This window comes from Berghia stephanieae, chromosome 1 (assembly GCF_034508935.2).
Source record: "Berghia stephanieae isolate SIO BIC M18660-M18661 chromosome 1, UCSD_Bste_1.3, whole genome shotgun sequence".
Taxonomy (NCBI): Eukaryota; Metazoa; Mollusca; class Gastropoda; order Nudibranchia; family Aeolidiidae; genus Berghia; species Berghia stephanieae.
The window spans coordinates 868,263-890,533 of record NC_088360.1 but is presented as its reverse complement, the minus strand read 5'-3'; the positions used below and the strand labels follow the sequence as shown (position 1 = coordinate 890,533).

Here is a 22,271-nt window from a genome sequence, read left to right as displayed (position 1 = left end):
AGTGAGTGAGTGTGTGGGTGTGTCTGGGTTGTATTCGTGTATCCATTCATGTTGTGTAAAACGTGAGCTTTTATATAGTGCAATATCCACTAAACGTGCTCAAAGCGCTTTACAAGGGGTCCCTAGCCAACAGAAACACTTAACATGTAGAACGAGACATGACGCCTGTTAGGCAATATTACAACCTTTTTTTTCGGACAGAGACAACGCTGTTAACGGACAGGTATTCATTTTAAGCCTGAGTCCGATGACAGAATGTGAGTAAAGAGTCTTTTTCCAAGGACTCAACTATGCGCGGAGCGAGGCTCGAACCCAGACCCTTCAGATCCGAAAGCGGGTGTCATACCACAAGACTACATGGCCGCACATATGACATAAAATTTACAACTCATTGCACTATTTACATTTATTTCGTTATTTTAATGTCATTGTAACCCAACCAAAGCCTGCTTTATGGCAATGGGATAAGTTACATTTAACAAACGTACATTGATATTATTATTGTTATTATTATTATTATTATTATTATTATTATTATTATTTTATTATTATTTATTATTATTATTATATATTATTATTATTATTATTATTATTATCATAACTCTTATCGTACTCAGGTAAATGAATACCAGGCCGTTAATAGCGTTGTTATGTCTGAAAGAATGTAATATCGCTTAACTGGCGTCATGTCTCATCCCACATGTTAAGTGTTGCTGTTAGCCTGGGACCCCTTGTAAAGTGCTTTGAGACTTTGAGTGGATATTGCGCTATATAAAAACTATCTTTAGTATTTGTGACGGTGATAGCAGTGATGTTGTTCTTGTTTCGGTGATGATGCTGTGATGATAGTTGAGGCGCTCTGTCGGTTATGATAATAAATATAATGCTGCTGTAGCGGCGATGTTGATGGTGATGATATTAATATTAATACTGTTACTGTTATGATATTTTGTGTGGTCTTGTGGTACGACAATCGTCTTTGGACTCATACCTCACTAGTTCGAGTCCCTTTCTGGAGCGGTACAAATTTGAGTTTCTGGAAAAGACTCTTTACTTACATTCTCTTACCACCAGGTGTAAATGATGAGTACCTGAAAGGTAACAACATTGTTTTCGTCAAATTTTGTTTTCATTGGAATCTCGCCTTACACTTACAGTACAGTCAACAGGCGCCATGTCCGGTTCTACATATTAATTTGCTGATGGCTTGGGTCCGCCTATGAAACGATTTTAGTAGATATGAAGGGAAATTGGACTGCATTAAATTATCTTAAGTTTTTATTACGATCACGACGGGACTGAAGTAATGGTTATGATGATGATAGTGGCGGCAGTGATCGATTCTTTGGCAATGGTGATGGTAGTTATGATGTTGTGTAGGTATAGATGGATTGAAATTGACGTCACTCAGCTCTTTGTTATATTGTTATTGTTTCTAGACAGCCATTTTAATGATTAGTTATTAGTTAATTCACTCTATCGTATTATAAACGTTTAAGGTTACACATAATACTCGTAATTCTGTGTGTTGGTACGTTTTATCCGACTAGCGGATGTTGTGATTATTTTAACTAAACGCATAGCATCAATAGTTCTGATTTTGATGTAGATGTACCAATGATGTGTTGGCGATGATAGTGGTGATTCGGCTGTCGTGGTGATAGCAATTACTATTTATTTGTAATTCAGAAAAGTGAGTGGAGCAGGCACTTATGTTAATAATAACAAGAAATGATGAAGTGAGTAGGAAAATGTCAGAAAACAACAGAGAATAAAAACTTCACAGCGGTGATGGGGGCTCGAACCCGCGACCTTACTGGTACGACAACTCCGCCTGGCCGGGAGATCGTGTCTCTATCGTATGAACTATCCACTATCACTATCTAGTACGTATATCTAGAGCCACTTCTCCCCGACTTCTGGAGATCACTAGTTCAACACATACAAACGCTGCGAAGTTAGTTGGCCAGCATTTAAGCTTAATAGCCAATATTCTCAACACAAACATGTAACATAGAAAAGATTGAGACATTGAGCATGCTCCGATATTTGGGGTGAAATTTTAATTCAGAAAAGTGAGTGGAGCAGGCAATTATGTTGATAGTAACAAGAAATGAAGCGAGTAGGAAATTGTCAGAAGACAACAGAGAATAAAACCTTTGCGGCGGCGATGCGGGCTCGAACCCGCGACCTTACTGGTACGACAACTCCGCCTTGCCGGGGAGATCGTGACTCTACCGTATGAGCTATCCACCGCGAAGTCTTCTGGCACTTTCATACTCGCTTTATTTCTTGTATTTATCTGTAGTAGATTTAGTTGGTAATTATTATTATTATTATTATTATTATTATTATTATTATTATTATTATTATTATTATTATTATTATTATTATTATTATTATTATTATTATTATGCGTGGTGTTGGTCGTGTTTGAAATGATGAAGATGTTGAGTGACGCTGTATTCTAAAGCACTTTGAGCTGTTTAGTGGATATTGTGCTTTATCAACGTTCAAGTTAAGTTTAGTACAGAATCCATCCAAAATAATATTCGCGCATTTTGGTCTATCCATCGGATAAAATATAATATATCGTCATGCTTGGCAGGTCTGCATTATTGTATTGACCTTACGTAGCTCCTTTTGTTGTCAAACAATCTTCTTGTGAATCACACAGTGAATTATATATATATATATTATATATATATATATATATATATATATATATATTATATATGTGTGTGTGTGTGTGTGTGTGTGTGTGTGTGTGTGTGTGTGTGATTACAGGATTGCTGAGAAAAAATAATTTGTTTCCTTTTAATTATTTTATTTGTTAAAACTGAACTTCACACTTCAGTTACGAACTTGTATTTGAGCTATCTAGTTATCATAGCTTTATCCAGGTTTGTTAGAGTGATGTTATCAATAGTCTCCTACCCAGATCTGGCCCATCCAGAAATTATATGAGGTCCATGCGGCATATGCATCTCTACACCATGGTGTTCCTTGCCACAATCGGCTATAGTTCAACGTGTCTTAAAAACAAGAAAATAAAAACCCGCAAATGACGTCAGCCCTTCACTTTGTTCAAAGAATGAAATTTGATATATATCCGCAAACGGAGTTCTCATCAAGATTGAAAAATGAAAAAATAAAGTGTTATTATTATTATTATTACATTTGGTCAACCCCCCCCCCCCCTATTATATATATATATATATATATATTTATATATATATATATATTTTAATATTTACCACAATGTTTGAGACAGTCTACATTAATGTTTCACGCCTAATTAGCCATCGTAGACTGTCTCAAACATTGTGGTAAATATTAAAATAATAATTCGCTCCATTACTTCATGTCGAGCACTTTTCGTACTATATTTGTATCAAACGCGATTATGTGTGTGTGTGTGTGTGTGTGTGTGTGTGTGTGTGTATGTATAGGGTTGCGAAGTTGAAGACAAAGCAAATGACCTGCCCACCATAGGAGTTGAGGTAAAAGACCCCATTTAAAATCCGTTATTAGTTTTAGTATTTTGTCTGTATTGAAGTGCTACCTTAATACCGCAATATTATTTGAAAAATGTAATACTGATGGGGTGGGGTTTTTCAATTCCGATACCCTTCCGTATTCACCTTCTATTTTAACTTTAACGCTTTAACTTTAACTTTAAGGGGATCCGCGGGTCCTCTGCTGCTCAAATTTTGAGATTCAGAAAGAAAGAAAAAAAGAAAATCGGTGTGTTTTTTTGTTGTTTTTTTTTTTGTGATTCATGTGTAAAGATATATATGTAGAAACCATTTTCTTAGGTTTCAAAACTCCACCGAATTGGCACAACGGTTGTCACAATTGGAACACAGGGTATCCGGATTGGGACACGTGACTAGGGCCCATAAATCAAGGCCAAAAACACAATTAAAATGTAATAATGGACAAGTATTTTATCTAAAACTTTAGATTAATGGCGTTGCAACATACGCAAGTTATTTTGACAATCACTGTCGATGTACAGCCAATAGAAGTCATTGGGCTGAGAGAGCCATTTTGGGGGTCCGAGATGGAACACCCCATATGATAGTGTGGGGAGGGGATTGAAGGCAAATTTGAAAGAAAAAAAAAAAAAAAAGAAAAAGTAGATACCAGGCAGGCAATTGGGATGTTACACGTACGGCAAAAAAGATAGGTGTCTTGACAGATGCCTGCATGGCAAAATCAAAATCAAAGCCCCAGAAGAGACGAACACCCAGTTATCTAGGCCCAGGACAGAATAAGCAGGAGACTGCCTGTGCACCATAAAGAATGAAGAAAAACAAGTAAAGAAAGTACACGTACCAAAAAGAAAAACCCTTCTGATTCCCACTCAGCAAAGGGTTTCAGGCAGTCTACAAACAACCAAAAAAAAAAAAAAGAAAAAAAAAAAAGTCCTTCAAAGCTCGAGCCACGAGGCTAAGACCCATCAAGTTTATATGATCTCTGTTACTGTTACACTATGTAGCTGTTAAAACCAGTTCTTGATACTCTTTAGATAAGACATTAATCTGTCGCAGAGTACTTTTCAGATCCAGCAACCTCATTGCTCTTTAACGATAATTCCACCAACTGCCAAAAAAAAAAAAGAGTTCAGTTTTTGGATTAAGAAGTTGCACTTACAATTAGTTCAAATGGAACCTAATTTTTAAATATATATATAAAGGACAAAACAGTACCTGCAACTGCAATGCCATCGATCACAGGGGCCTAAACAAATTTAGACAAAACATGTGCAGTCCAGTCAAGTTTTTCTGTCTTTTTTTTTTAGGGTTTTACGGCGCTTGCAACACTTTTAGATCATTTCAGCACCAGTAAAAAAGGAAGAAAATGGAATAGGTAGTAAAAAGTTCTAGAATTACAATTGAAACACCCAAGAAAAAGTAAGACAAAGGGGAATTAGTTTATAGTGCGGCTATGTGGTCTTGTGGTATGACACTCGCTTTCGGATAGGAAGGTCCTGGGTTCGAGCCTCGCGCTCGGCGCATAGTTGAGTCCTTGGAAAAGGCTCTTTACTCACTTTCACCGTACTCAGGTGTAAAATGAGTACCTGGCCGTTAACAGCGTTGTCTTTGAAAAATTGTAATATCGCCTAACAGGCGGCATGTCCCGTCCTACATGTTAAAATGTTGCTGTTGACCAGGGACCCCTTGTAAAGCGCTTTGAGCACAATTAGTGGATAATGCGCTATTTTTTAATATTTTTTTTATAAATAGGAAACATGTAGATTCCAAGAGCACACTATCAGTGTACTTGGTTTGAGATTACATATGTCTCATCCAGACACATGTATAGGTCCCCACTAGAGTCAGAGGAACACACTCAAATGTTTACAATTCATAATATATGTAAAAGAAAAAAATAATGCAATACATAACAGAGAGATGATTTACAAGGAAAAAAATATAATCTCCAAAAACCAACTATACGTTTGACTGTTTCCCTCCCAACAAGGGCCAGGACAAAACCAAGTAATCTCATTCCAAGACAAAGACAGAAACCAAGTTGGAAAACAGATATAGGGGGATAGTAAGTACCTCCCTGCCCCCTATGGGAGGTCAGGATCCTCACCCAACCAGTCAAAAGCAACAATTTACCCTTATCATGCCCAGCCTGTGTTTGTTGTTGCTTTAGGTCTCTTCCAACTCAATTGAGGTTATATGAGAGACCGCTGAAACAAAAAAAAAAGCAATCTAACAAAAAATAGTACAAATGTCAATCAAAATCACAACCTAAAGATATCATAAGCTAAATTATAAATAACCAAGAACAAACAGGCAGAAGATTTACAGAAAAAAAATATCCCCGTCAAAAATACAATCAAAAACCAAAGAAGCAGGATAGGCTAGTAAAGAGAAGAAGAAACGACCATCACTATCGGATCGTACACCCATGCGAACATCATAGGTATATATGCCCAGCCTGAGGTCCCTATAAAAACGGGTACATTCAGACTGCTAAATATTACAGTCTCTTTTGAAATTTGTATTAAGTTATAGGGGGAAAAATCATCTCTACGCCCAAGAATTTAAGTGTTGCTGTTGGCTAGTGAAACCTTGTAAAGCGCCTTGAGCATGTTTAATGGATGTTGCACATTATAATTATAAATGCTCACATGCTTTTTTAAAATACCAAACCCCAACCATCCTCCTTATGGAAAAAGATTACAGAGTCTGGGCAAAACAAAGACGATCTAATTCAAGAACAGGTACAGAAAGCTACTAGAGAGGGACAAGAGATAAAGAATAATAGAAGATCCTATACTATCACTGATTCACGGCAACTTCCCACGGGTTTCAAGTTTGCAGGAGGAAGTGGCCCTCCCCATAGTGCCCATCCACTAAATACTATAGAAATGATTTATATAGCACAGCACAAGCTTTTCGAACACCTTGGAACTGGCCCCATGTGTTTGAAACATCTGAATTCAAGAGTTGGATTTTTACCATAAAATAAAAGTGCCCAGCAAACAAGACTGTTGCACCGTACGCATATTCACTGTTGAAAAAATATACCCGTTTATCAGAAATTGACTGTATTAGACAATACAGGGTAACAGTAAAAATCCAAAGAGCAGGTGATCCAATGTTCAGATATCTTGTTGATATCACAACTATGGTAAAATCTTGCAGTTAACTCTGAACCCAGTCCCCATTTTGGTCTTTCGAAATCTAAATGAAGTTTTCTTCATTAAGCTCTGAAGAAAATCAACTTTCTGCTGATCTTTGAGGATTTATCTAAGTGGACTGCAGAGTGCTGTAATTGTAAAAAGAAATGAAGATGTTTCAACCATATCAGTCATTTTCAGTTTAACCCATTTATCCATGCTGCACTATAAATCATTCTAAATTATAGTTCTAGAGAATAGAACAATTCACTCCAACAGTTCATTGATCAAAGATATGTAATAGCATTTAATAATTATGACAAACTGATCAGTCATATCTTTCAATCATAAACCCGCATGCATACTTTCAACTTTCCATCAACAAACTTTAGTTTTCATACGCATCAAGTCTCGTTAACTTAGTGTCCTCATTCACACCATCAACAATGAGAAATGAATGACATAATTTAAGTGATTATGTTTTGTAAAAATTTTACTGTCAAAACCAAAAAAAAATTTTTAAATGGTCAAGTAAAATCCAAGGGGGTGAAATGAACATGTGGAACTTGGATAATGGATCAATGGATGAAAGACGCGCAAGGATCTTGAGTAAGTAATGTCATTGTTTCGTCACCAGGACATACGTCCAACAGATCCACAATTTTAGAATCCTTGAAAAGCAATATAAATAAAAACCAAAAACGTCTATCCCGATTTAAAAAGCAATATGGCCACCTGTCCCAAATAGAAATAAATGAAGTGCTTTGTTTCATGAGTGACGTAGCTGCCAAAGTTACGTCCAACAATGCAATGCCATGTGGGGTTGTATTTCTTGTCAAACTCTTTCTTGATGAAAGCAGCAATATCTTTCTCAATGTTGTATTTTTCTAAGGCCTGGGTTGCACAATCAACGGCATCCTGTTGCATGTCCTCAGACATGTCAGCATTTTTGATTACAGCTTTCCTCTCAGACATGGTTGGACTGTTGACAAAAATAAAGAATATTTTATTGCATTGCTAAAATTGACGTAATGCCAAGATGGAATGGTTCCCATGGAGAAAAAATAAATGTCAATGGAAGATCATCATTAACATTAATTTTAATTAGCGCATTTAGCTTACCAATAACTCATCATGGGTAAGAATAATAAACAATGACGGTTATGATGAGAATGTTTTTTTTGTTGTTGGTGTTTTATGAGGGTTTTACAGCACGTGTGACACATTTATGTCATTTCAGTGTCAGTAAAATGGAATAAAATGCGAGATTTTAAAAATTCTAGAATTACAATTTGAAGCACATGAAAAAAGGTAAGACAAAGGGGAATGGTTCAAAAACAGAACAGATGTAGATTTCAAGAGCACACTACCCGGGTCCAACCTTAGTGGAATATACCTTGCTAGTTCTCATCCAGATAATTAGCCAGGATTCCGCTAAGAGGAATACACTCAAATTTTTACAGATCATTATAAAATCAAAACAAAAAATATACAATACACATCACAGAGAGAATGATTTACATGGGGAAAAAAACCGCTTTTAGATTCATATTACACATATTCGAATCTTATGTCTGTCTGTCTTCTCCTTTCCTAAATGATCATTTAAAGCATGGGAAAGAGGAACTTTGCAAATGCTACAAGAAGGAATTATTATGATTTGATGAAATTAATCTAAAAAAGGAAAAGGACAAAAACAATGAGAACCAAACAATTACAATAAGAGGTCTATTGTATACACAACGATGGAAGCAGAATGAGACAAGCAATTGATAAAAAGCCAAAATAATTCTCTTGCTCAATTTGAGGACTCAAAGAAATAGCATAGTTTATAATACCCATCAATTTGACCAAGATGACCTAAGCAGTGTAAGTCTATATTTCATTTATTTAGTTAGTTTATATTTATTAATTGGTCATTTGTCTAACGGTACAACACGAGTAAAGTGGTTTGAATATGGTTAGTTATCACCTTAAATTTTAGGTTTCTTATTATATATGAATTGGGCTGGCAAAATTTTAGACATGCAAAACAATGAGCAGGAGTCTTTTAATTAATCAAATATTTTATTTCTCAGATAATTGTTCAATTTTAATTTATTATAGATTTTGCTCAAATCATTTGCTCTATTCTGTTTCTTTTTTTTTCTCTCAAATATTTATAACTATTGTAATTATTATTATTGTTATTATTATTATTATTACAGTAGAACATGAAAGTAACGTACTCGGAAATAGCGAGAACTCGGAAATAGCGAGTAAAATCTAAATCCCCGTTTTTTTCCCTTATTTGAGCCAATAAAATTAGCATGAAAGTAGCGAATATGAAAAAGAGGTCAACTCGGAAATAACGAGCATTTCCTGCCCCAGCCTAGGACTGCGAACGAAGTAAAGCAAAACAAGAGACAATGGCAATTTAAATATGTTTAGCCTAGCCTCTTTTCTTTTCTTATTTTTCGTTACGAGTAATACTACATAGTAGTACATAGTAGTCTGTAGTAGTACATAATAAGCGAAACAAATTTGGGTGGGGGTTGGGTGTGTGTGTATTGGGGGTGGGGGCCAATTATTCACCCAATGTGGTGCCACGCGACGCGCGAGGTAAGCACATGTCAACATGCCTCACTTCGCAGCATCAGTCAGCGAGTAGCATCGTTAACGAACGACACGATCAGCGAGAGAGGGGAGTGTGGAACCATTATTTCAATGGGTCAGTGATTGAGTGATGCGCTTGCTTACCTCATCAAACATGCCGAGTGCATACAAACACTCGCGCGCACACGCACACACACACACTTCTATGTTCTTGTTTTTTTTCTAGTCATGATTTTACTTGAAAAAAAGAAAAAAAAACACACAAAAAAATAAAAATAAAAACAAGCATTCTGCCACTTCTGTGAAGAAATTGAAATAGGGGCGACGGCTTTTACTCGAATTACACACTGAGGGGAATAACCAGCAATATTATAACCTTTCCTGGCAACTCGGGAATAGCGAGAACTCTGAAATAGCGAGTAATCAGGAGTGGACCCGTCGAACTCGCTATTTCCGAGTTCTACTGTACTATTCCCTGCTCTATCACCGAGGAAAATTTCTTTCTCTCTCTCTCAAAATTTATTTTGCTCTACATCTTGAGATTGTTCTCGAGAACTTTTTATTTTCTGAACCTTTATTTAAATTGCAATTGCCTCTAACTTATAAATGCAATCTGGGACAACTATGATTATTTTTTTGTTTTGTTTTTTCTTTGAGCGAGTCTATTCTTTACTCCTTGTTTCATTTCTGATCTTATTTCTTCTTTTCTATCTGACCATTTGATTGCCCTCTAAATTTTTTTGTTCGTTTTATAATTATTTATAATTTTAATATATACTTTTTGAGATCCAAATTTGGACAAACATTACAATTTGCAATATTCTATAGAGAGGAACCAAAAGACAGTGAAAAAGATTTAAAAGAAACGCTCAATGCTCTGAGACAGAATACAAAAAAAAAAAAAAAAGTGGCGGAACCAGGATTCGAACCCACAGCGTCGATTCAGACAGGCCTGCTAAGGCAGACGACTTAACCATTCGGCAATGACATCCACATAAATGTTGACGCATATTGTGAATATATAGTAAAATACCATTCATCAACTGATTTATTGTTGGTTAATATTATGCGTTTATTGATAATTTACTCACTTTCCTTATTTATATGTGCAATAAGAAATGTTTAAAAGAGCGAAGTTTCAAAAAAGTTTCTGTGTATAACCGTCTATTGTTATTGGCAGACACTGTATGCCAATAATCAATTTTCTTTATTGACAGAAATGTAGACAATAATCACAGCGTTAAACTAAAATAACTTTTCTTCTGCTCATCTGGTTTAAAAAAATTTTTTAGCATTAGAATCGTGCGGAAAGCACTTTATTATGATATAGGTTTCTTACACTACACTAGTGGGTGGTGGTTTCTTTCAGTACAAATAAATATTTTTTAAAATAAAAAAAATGTCTATGACAAAGTGAAAATGAATATGTGTTGGTAAGAGGTCAGACCGACGTGTCGTGTACATAAGTCCATGCCAAGGACTACTTCTAGTAGTCTTTGGTCAATGCCTATACAGGTCTGATATCCGTCATGGGCCTAGTTTGACACTGTTGTTGTTGGGCAATATTTGCGTCATTTTTTGAGATTTCCATTGCCATTACAATGAGCCCATAATCATAGTGAATTGAGTTATCAGAATCAGACTGACAAATTAGTGCACATTCGTTCAGACTGAACTACTAAACTGAAGTTCACAATGTCAGGACCAAGACAAAGTAGGCAGTTTAGTGAGCAGCAGCAGTGGGAGTCAAATTGTGACCCCACTCGCCCATAAGAAAAGTTTTGACTGGAAATTGCCGTTCGGGTTTAGGAGGATTCAGTTAAAGATGCATAACTTTGTTATAAAGAGGAATATCGCAGATATTTTGGTATCATTTTTTTTCGACTTTCAATTTACTTTTACATGGTGCCAAATAACGAAAGATCCATCTAAAATTTCAGGAGGTATATGAAGTGGAAATTCAACAATTTTCATAAATACGTTTATTTTTTAATCTACAATGTGTGTCTTTAAAATAAAAATGCTTGTTTTTAGAATAACATCTAAACTTTATTCATGCCAAATTTCAGGGTTCTATATCTATACGCAGACATTTTTTAACTCTGCGCCAAAATGCCATGTTTTCATTAACTTCTTTTATCATGGCTGCCCGATGATATTGATATATCTATTAATTAAGTTATATTTATTACTTTAAATTTAGTCCATAATGTTCTCATTAACATCATTTACAATGCTATTACTATTATTTTTAATACATACTTTCCAACTGTATATGGGTATTTTATTGTTAGTATTTAAAAAGTTAATATTTCTTTTCTTAGTAAAATCCGATATTAATAATATCGATATTTAAAAAAAATACCAATTGCTTTGATTTTATTTCATTTTATCATCAAGTTAAAAATAAACTCATTATACAACATGTTTATATCTTTTCATTTAAATTCTGTCTCAAACCTTTCTTTGTTCTTTGTATTAAATCAAAGGGGAATTATTTGCAATTTTTTCAGTGAGATATTGGGGATAAATACAAATGTGATATAGCCATAGCAAATTATGATTCTTATGTCTAGCCATTTTAATTTAGTAACATTTGCGTCATATTATGTAATAATGTGTTATTTTTAAATTTGTATCTTCCTCTCTATTAATAATAATAATAATAACAATATATCTTTATTGTCCTAAAAAAAGTGTCAATTTGTCATTTGGTTACACATTTATAACAATACAATATTGACATAGACACACTTACACAGATGCACACTAGTAAAATAGTAGTCATCAAAAAAAACAAATTAATAAATAAATAAATAAAAAAACCGGCATCAACAACATCATCATCAATGTAAATGCATTGTACGTGATAAGACAAACATTTTGGTATACAATCTGTTAATAAGAACTCCATGTTTACTTTTTTAGCCATTAATTAAATTAACGGCATGCAATTTCGGTACAACTTTCCAAAGGTAATTTTGGCAGACCTGCCAAATTAAAAACTTCAAATTTAGTAATTTCTATGTCAATTTTTAGTAATTTTGACAAGGAAATTAGTAATTTCCGAAACCGTGCTGATCACTTCAACATTACACCGTCATGCTGATCCACTGTAGAAATGCTTTATTATTATTATTATTATCATCATCATCATTATCATTATTATAGTAGTAGTAATATTAGAAGTAGTCCTTTTTATCATTATTATTACTATTATTATCACCAACATTATTATCATTATTATCATTATTTTTATTATTTTATTATCATTAAGTATTACTGAGATTTAAAAATTCGTAATTTTCCATAAAATGTATTTTCGTAATTGGCCATGAAATCTGTCTAAAATACGTTAAATGACAAAAAATTCGCAAGATTTGGCTGGTATGTTTTGGGGTAATAATCAGTCTGCCATAATTACATTTCTTATCAAGATAGAAACAAAATTCAAACTGCTTTGTAATCATTGTTCCTATCTCTTTCATATGACATTGGTTTCAAGTGCATGAGTTACATTTAGAACTTTTGTTAAACTCCCTAGACAAAGACTGGGGAACAACCGACAGGCACTTATTTGCAGAGGTCTGATGATAACCCAATAACTTACTTGTGGGCTCATTGTTGTAATGGAAATCTAAAAAAAATGACGAAAAACAGTGTTCATTATAACAATGACTTGGCCCATGAGTGGATTCGGATGTCAGCAGACCTGCCCAGGTTGGGAACAACACTCAACATTCATCAAAGTTTGATATTTTTTCAAAAATAAAAATTAATAATTATTTTTTTCATAGGCAAATAGGCCTTAAAAATTAAAAAAAAACAACATTTAATATGATACCTTACTTTTAGATCTAGGATAAACGGTTCCAAAGTTATGATTTTACTACTCAAAATTTACTATTGCAAAAAGCTCAAAATCTGTGACTGAGAATTACCCCACTGGACAGCCTCCCGGTAAGCTGACTGCTGATTGAAACGGGACGTTAGCATGGAGAAGAGAGGGTTGGTCACTGGCTTCCAAAATAAATAATGCCCTGTCTTCAATCTTAATGAAATTTGACATAAGACTAAGACATTAGATAAATGAATTGTCTAGATCTAGTTGTTATTTAAATATTTTTTTGCTATCTATCTCAATTTTGGAGAAAATAATATATATAAATAAAAAATGACGTAAATTTTGTCAAATTATAATTTTTCATAATTATTATAATGTGCCATCATTGATTTCTATCTCTATCACATTAAATAATGAAAACTCTGCTCTTTAATTTAAAATGATACTGAAACACTACCAAAACCGTTCAGATTAGAATGAAAAAATAATGCTCAAAACAATAGAAAAAAAGAATACTGGGATGTAGGAGCTTTCGGAAGGCCTCCCAATAATGCAACAGTGATTATAGTGAAATTGTGTTATTCATATTTTAACCCAACTCTAGCGCTTCACTTTTCCAATGCCAATTCAATAGCCGGCACCTGCGACCAGTAGACTATAGACGTCTAGCAAAACAATAGGCTACAATTACATTATAAATATAATGAAGGACCAATTATAAATAACATCGAAATACTTACAATTCTTTTTAAATTGGAGAGACAAAGAAAAATATATAGTGATATCTTATATCTTCAAATTCAAAGGTGGCGATTGCTGGGTCAGTGAAATCGGCAATTCAGAATCTGCAGATTTATTCCAAACAAATTGCTCTTCGCTCTGCAGTTGCCGTGGTAACGAAAATAGCCTTAACAGATGATTGGTTGAGGTGTTTTATACCTTCACATTAACCAGAATGCAATTTGTTAATTGTTAACCGAAGTGACTACTTATTTCTCCAAACGCTCGGGGAAATAAACTTGAACTCTATTTCTCCGATCAGTTTTCAGAGATTTTTTTTTTTTTGGTTCTATTTGTGCGAATTCGGCGCCACTTTCATCATTCTGCAACTTTTAGGAGGACCGAGAGGAAGCACTTTATTGTATTTCTAGTGCTAGAAAGTTACCCCCCTAAAAAAAAAGAGCGATAAAAGAAATTAAAATGAAAATTGAAACAAAAAATTATGTTTCTGTTGGATGGCTGACAACTTGCAATCTGTCTGTCTTCTGTCATATCTTAACAACAAAAAGCAAATAACCAAACAATTAATAAAGATGAAGAAAAAAAAAACTCGCTCTCTCAACTGAAAGGCTATTCGCATTGGAGTCTGACCTGCATACTACACACTAAGAAAATTTCGTAGAACTACGAATTTTTGGGTCCTAATTGACAATGGAAGGGAACTATAATATGATACCGTCAACAGACGAAGAGAATGGGCGGACTTTTGTCATCACACAGTGAGGACAACCAACGTCAATGAGGACGACGCTGGATAATCATCAAATCAATTGACAATTATATAAAGATCTTTAATTCAATAAACTTCTTGAAAACAAAGTTTTGTTGCCAGAGCTAGTATATAAGTGAGTTTAAACCATTAATTTAATGTATTTAAACATGGATAGTTTTTAAGGGTAGTCATAATGTCGACTATGTTATAATCCCTGAAAACTACGAATTTTTCCAATTTCAAGTAGGCAGTTATGGTATATCCAGTGGCGTGGGGCCATTGGATCGAATGGTGCCAGGCACCGTACCAATCTTTTAAAAATCATGAACAGCATAATTTAATTAAAAATAAAACTGAGAAATTTTAACTCCACTGTCTTTCGCCAACAACATACTGCTTTTTAGTCTCCACTCTATAGATAAATGCGCTTGCCAAGGAGTTCACAACTTGCCACGGAAGTATAACGGACCAACACACAAACCATGTGTAACCATGACTTATAGTCTGGTTATACGTTTAGTGACCAACTCAGAACGCGATGGCAAAAACAATAACAAGGCCTGAGTGACTCATCTGCATACTATATACAAGATTCCGAATCACGCACTGCGCTGACTCGTGTGTTGGTGACATCACTGCGCGAAGTAGTGACTAAATCAAACACCGTGGTGCAAAGCAATCCGAGCTCCAGTTAATGCTCCATCCATTTGTATCGCGACAGCTGATTGAGCGAGAAACTGGGTCGAATTATACTATCTTCAAATAGCGGAAAACCCCTCGACTTGTGCCAGGATCTGAGAGCTCCACCGTTGGACGGGGGATGCGCCAAATTAGGGTAACTTCGGCCATCCAAAATATTACATTAACTGTCAAAAACACTGATCATTGTCAAGTTTATTTGTAAGCAGCAAAGAAAGACAACATAAAACTTAAAAATATGACATATCAATCCTCCTCCCCCCCCCCCCCCCCCCCTCCCCCCAACTCTTTTTCACGATTATTAAATAAAGTAATTCTTTGCAACGAAGCATTGTGGACGAATTTACCAATATTTTTCTGGCTTGTAGTGCCGAGTTGATGGTTACGTGTGTATGAGTGTTTATTTGTGTATGAGTGTTTTTTGGGTGTGGGTGTGTGTGTGTGTGTGTGTGTGTGTTTGTTTGTGCGTGTGTATTTGTGTCAGTCAGAGAAAGAAAGCGAAGATCGTCAACAGTTATACTTTGGTGTGTTTTTAGACTTTTTAAGTACTTAAGTGGAGTGATTTTTTCTTTGTGATGCTTTAAGATCTGAATCTACCTTTTATTTGTGCAATCATTAATCGTAGTCCACTGATTTCCATTATTTGAGATATACTTTGAAGTTTTGTTTTGTTAAACAATGAATTGCAATGAATCAAGTTGACTCTTTACTTCACCGACCGTTTGGGAGATTGACACTAGATGACAAATTAGAAATAAAAAGACTAGTTCCTCACCAACCAACTGATTTTGAATTAACACAGGTGTGGAAATCTCGAAAACGCTCTTTTTCAGTGACATGGTATGACAGGCATGAATGGCTCACAGTTAGTTTAGAAAAAAAAAACGTTTCTTTTGTTTTTATTGTCTACTTTTACAGATACAACAAACACTGACAAATCATGGACATCTATAGGCTATAGTGACCTTAACCACTTCCATCGTAATTCTTAACCTCCTGAACGTTGTTTTGACACCCTTAAAAGAGTGAAAAATTTCTTGCGAAATTCAATGAAACACAGAGCGGTTAAATTCGTTAATGATTCTGTCAATTCACAAAGCTGAAATGATGCCATTCCAAATTTCAATAAACACATTATAAAAAGATTTGCAGAGATGAAACATCGCCGTGCAGATTTTCTTTACAAAGTACTAAAAGTAAGTAATTTCTGTCATAGGTTTTTTTTTTCTCTTTTGATTTACATTTATCACATATTGATTGCATTATCGACCAAAACCAATCCTTTAAATGGTGGACAAAGAATAATTACAAAGACCTTTTCATACGGGACTTGTATCTCAGTGTTGTGGCTTGATGTTTTCATGAATCATTTGTTTTTGTGAGTTTTGTCCACTCGTAGAAACCATCTACCCTCCCCCCCCCCCCCCCCCCTTCCAAAAAAGAGAGTTTTTAACATGTGCTCTCTCCTCTTAACCGTGTTCACTGTTTTAGATTTTTTTTCCTTCTTCTAATCATGGCACCACCATACGCCGTCAATACGCCACGCCGCTGGGTATATCCATAACCTTATTATACCGAGTAGGTCAGGAAAATAGAGTTCAGCATTAGGTTGACAGAGCATTTGAGAATTAGAGATCAAGCTTTTTTCTTCAGCCGTTCGGAAAACATGGAGTCGGCATACCTATAAAATTGTATTGGAACGCTATGACTATCGTCACCATTATCATCATCATCATCATCATCATCATCATCATCATCATCATCATCATTATCGTCATGATACTCATCAATCGTTACGATGCAGTAGTGTGTCAAGCTATTGACGTTACGTTATCGAACGTATGGTGACAATGGGAGCTTGTTCTATCTGTACTGCTGTGTCCTTGTGTAAGGCACTGCACACAAAGTGCCTGCTCGTTCAGGTATAATTGAGTGCACCCGCGACTGTTATATCTGTTGTTATCGAAAAATGACTCTGTACTGAGAGCGTGTTTTGTATGAAATAGGTCTTACGTATCTTGCTGGTTAACCAGTGTGCAGTTAATGTAGCGTTTTAAAACTGTAGCTTTAGTTATGTATTCCATACGGAATTCTCATAATAAATAATTGAAGGTTATTAGGTCTTTAAAAGAAAGAAAGAAAGAAAGAGAGAGAGAGAGAGAGAGAGAGAGAGAGAGAGAGAGAGAGAGAGAGAGAGATAGAGAGAGAGAGAGAGAGAGAGAGAGAGAGAGAGAGAGAGAGAGGTGGAAGAATATTACATATGACTAAAAAAAGGAATGCGTTTGCCTGTTTTCAGATACAATTACAATGTCAAAAAGAACTTCTCGCAGGAACTGATGGGACAAGTTTTTAGTATGTCAACTGGATAACACTACACTAACGTCTCATGCTTCAACCACCCAGGAATACACACGCTACAATTCCTACTACATTTTGTTTTATGTTTTCAACGTTCCTTTTGCTAATGAAGGGGTTTTCCCCGAAACGTCCAGTGTCTGTACTGCTCCAAGCCGAGGCCATTGTTCGCTATGGAAATGGTCAACAATATATTTAAATTATTGAACGCACATTGTATTCTCGTTGTTATTTTCCTTGGATAAGTAATGGTATATAGAGGGGGTGGGGTGAGGGGGGGGGGGAGTGGCCGAGTGGTTAAGGCATTGTACTGTGACCCGGAAGGTCCCGGGTTTTTTTCGAGCCCCGCTTCAGGCACTTTCGTATTTTTCCTTGAGCAATATTATTAACCCCCAATTTGCTCACTTGGACAACATAGGTGATTCCTGTTGACATCAGGCATCTTGTTTGATGAATCATCTATATTCCTTCGTGGAATGCCTAGGCGCAGCGGCATGGCATGCTTACAGTATAAAGCGGTGCCAGACGAAAATGTCTTACACATGCTACGTTTGTAAATATAAAAGAAAGAAAAAAAACCTTACATACTTGTAAAGTAAATTTGCATGTTGATGTTTCTATCCTGCAAATCTTTTCAATAGTTTGTTTATAGAAATCACGAACGAATATATTGATTGCTGGGTGGGGATCCTGACCTCCCATAGTGGGCAGGGGGTACATACTGTGTCTTCTATCCCCTTATATCTGTTTTCCAACATGCTTTCTGTCTTGTCTTGGAATGAGATTACTTGGTTTTGTCCTGGTCCTGGTTGGGAGGGAAACAGTCAAATGCATAGTTATTGTTTTGGAGATGATATTTTTCTCATTGTAAATCATCTCTCTGCTTTGAACTGTATTATGCTTTCTTATATTATATATGATTTGTAAACATTTGAGTGCGTTCCTCTTAGCGGGACCTGTGCTTGTGTCTGGATGAGACTTTAGTGATCTCAAACTAATTACTTTGACAGTGTGCTCTTGGAATCTACATCTGTTTCCTATTTGAACCAATTCCCTTTGTCTGACCTTTTCTTGGTGCTTTAATTGTTATTCTAGAACTTTTTACTATCCCATATTATCCCTTTTACTGGCGCTGATATGACCTAAATGTGTTGCAAGCGCCGTAAAACCCTTAAAAAAAAAAAAAGAGAAAAAAGAATATATTGATTGGAGTTTGGACACTGAGGGAAATGGCTAAAGGACATGCAGACATTGAATGTCAATCGAACAAAGGGTAATTTCAAAACTTACAAAGCGTAAGAATGTAAACAGCCCATGGCTTATTAAAAGAGTACTGTAGTTACGTCATGAAACAGCCCCATTCCACTTCGGAAATCAAACATGACACCATACAAGATCTCTCTCTCTCTCTCTCTCTCTCTCTCTCTCTCTCTCTCTCTCTCTCTCTCTCTCTCTCTATCTATCTATCTATCTATCTACCTATCTGTGTGTGAGAGAGAGAGAGAGAGATGAACGCGCGCGCACACACACACACACACACACACACACACACGCACACACACACACACAAAGTCAAACACGCATATTCACGCGAAGATCATGCATTTAGCATATAGCATCACTATCAAGAAATGTTTGACTTAACTCGTTCACATTCCTTCATATCAATTTTCGCAGCAATAATAATAATAATGATGGTGATGATGATGATGATGATGATGATGATGATGATGATGATATGATGATGATGATGATGATGATGATAATAATAATAATAATAATAAAATAATAATAATAATAATAATAATAATAATAATAATAATAATAATAATAATAATAATAATAATAATAATAATAATAATAATAATAATAATAATAATAATAATAATAATGATGATGATGATAATAATAATAATAATAATAATAATAATAATAAATAATAATAATAATAATAATAATAATAATAATAATAATAATAATAATAATAATAATAATAATAATAATAATAAATTAATATATCAATAATCACGACAGAGAGAGAGAAACAAATGAACTTCTTATATAATCGTGATTTCGATAATAATAAAGATGGTCGGAGTTACCATACTATGACTATGACGTAAATGACCAACATTAGCTATTATTCTCCAGTTCAACAGAGTTGGAGCAAAAATTTCGCGGCACCTGAGGCGGGTTTTTTCTTGTATGTGAAGATAGTAAAAATTCGAGCCATTTTCTCAGGTATTCAATGTGGCAGCACTATAGTAATAGCCTTAAATGGTGCCAGCAAAAATCCGCTCCTTGCAATCGTTTGAGTGGGGAAATCCAGTCACTCGCACAGCCATGGTACACAGTCGCTGACAGTCATCAACGGACTGTGTGAATCGGGAGAAAAGCGTTGATAGAAGGCGTTGTGACAGAAAGGGAGTCTGTTTCGCACTGTTGATAAAAGGCGATATATACCATTTCTCAGTTTTATATATTTAAAAAAATGCTGTTATCCATTTTTAAAACATGGATGTGGTGCCAGGCACCATTTGAACCAATAGAGCCACGCCCCTGCCTAGGCGACGATGTCTTATGATGTCGTGGCGCAAAAGGCATAATAATAATAATAATAATAATAATAATAATAATAATAATAATAATAATAATAATAATAATAATAATAATAATAATAATAATAATAATAATAATAATAATAATAATAATAATAATAATAATAATAATAATAATAATTAATATAGAGAATAATAAAAGTGCTAAAAATGCACAGGTATAATAAATTGCGAAAGTGGTTCTATAGCAGGTGCCATTTATATTTAGCTACCTGTATGCCAATTTTCATGCTTTCAATCCCAATGTGTACGGTTTTAACCCAATTTCATCTACTAAAATGAATATATGAAGAAAATATATGTATTTACGCAGTTATTTCCCTTGTTTAATATATCTGTAATAGGGGAAATTTAAGGCCTTAAACCGAAACGTTATGATTGATAGCCAGAGTGGTTCTATAGCAGATGGCTTTTTAATGGGTCTTGGTAACCTGTATGCAAATTTTCATGCTTTCAACCCGAATTTGCACGGTTTTAGCCTAATTCCCCCTACTACCAGCTGAGAGACGAAAATGACGCCAGATACCGGCATAATTATTACCTGTCGTCGGCACGTCTAGATCAAAGCGCTAGTAAAATTATCCCAAGATTACGCATAATGACACCTTCATTAAGTACCTGATCGACCAGTCTGGACTCGCATAAAAAAGTCGACATGTGATTGGATCCGACTAGGTTACCAGTAAAAATCTGGAACCAAAGAATCCAGGAACATCATTGGTTTCTGGGATGGACTCAACTCCAAGCATTTTTAGATATAAGAAAAGAACACCCGCAAACTCGGCCTTTCTCTCGGTTAATCACCCGGAATCAGCATGCTATTGTGATCAACACTTGAAATCATATTTAGCGGAAAATACTGTGTGAACGAGGGTACGGATTACTTATATCAATCTTATAGCGGTGGACATGAATTGTGTTATGATTAATTAATGCCATTTAAACTAGTATGTGTAGTGAGTAATAATTAATATAGTGTTTCGACTGGGCCGTAAGTAGACGCAACATATTTAATAACATAAATTTATAACTTTATTTATGGCCTTTTCGTCCATTTTTACCCTGTGTAGTGACAGGTAATGTAAGATCACTGAAAAATAAAATTGATGAACTGTTTTCACTGTGTCGTTTTAATAGTGACTATCGTCAAGCCTCCATAATAGCGTTAACAGAGACTTGGCTATCTCCTCACATACCATCATCATGTTTTAATATTGAACAATATTCACTATTTCGAGGAGATCGGACTAATGTAAATAAACGAACTGGGGGTGGGGTGTGCACATATATTAACAACAAATGGTGCCACCCCAATAACTGTCAGATAAAGAAAATTTATTGTGACGATTATATTGAATTTATTACTGTTTCGTCACGACCATATTATCTACCCCGGGAATATACTCATGTCATCATCATCAACGTCTACATTCCACCATCATCAGACAACACCACAGCGAAAATTATTTTGAGGAAAGAAATACAGGACATTCAAATTAAGTCACCCGATGCCGTATTGATGGTCACTGGCGATTTTAACCAATGTAACGATTTTACTCTCCCGGGACTTCATCAATACGTGGACTGCGAGACAAGGGACAAAAAAACATTAGCTTTATTCCTATGTAATATTAAAAATAGTTATAAATGTTTGCCCCGTGCCCCATTAGGTTTATCTGACCACTGCATGCTCTTGCTACTCCCCACTTACCGCCCTGTTTTTAAACGTGTAAAACCAGTTAAGAAAAGTGTACAGATCTGGAACGGAAGTGTGTGTGAAGATTTGCGTGGTTGTTTTGAATGCACTGACTGGAATGTTTTTATTGAATCATGTGATAGTATGGATGAGCTGAATGACTGTGTGAGTGAGTATTTAAAATTCTGTGAACAGCTAGTGTCTTGTAAAAAAGAAATAAAATAGTATCCTAACAACAAGCCTTGGATAACAAAAGATCTAAAACTTTTATTGAACCAAAAGAAAACTCTCTATACTAGTGGAAACAAAAAAGATCTGAAAACAAAACA

General features: G+C 35.1%; 1 protein-coding gene across 2 annotated transcripts; it reads right to left on the bottom strand.

The window, feature by feature from the left end:
* Window positions 1-6,926: 6,926 nt before the first annotated feature.
* On the bottom strand, window positions 6,927-14,005 carry LOC144965944 (dynein light chain 2, cytoplasmic). 2 transcript variants are annotated; one of them, XM_078901831.1, is made up of 2 exons: window positions 13,823-14,005; window positions 6,927-7,625 (listed from the first exon to the last, which is right to left on the bottom strand). In XM_078901831.1, exon 2 carries the CDS (start codon window positions 7,616-7,618, stop codon window positions 7,349-7,351), a length of 270 nt encoding a protein of 89 aa, XP_078757957.1. In that variant the 5' UTR covers window positions 7,619-7,625; window positions 13,823-14,005; the 3' UTR covers window positions 6,927-7,348. The 2 variants fall into 2 exon arrangements, with proteins under 2 accessions (XP_078757957.1, XP_078757966.1); XM_078901840.1 differs by lacking the exon at window positions 13,823-14,005 and adding an exon at window positions 13,088-13,106.
* Window positions 14,006-22,271: the final 8,266 nt, after the last annotated feature.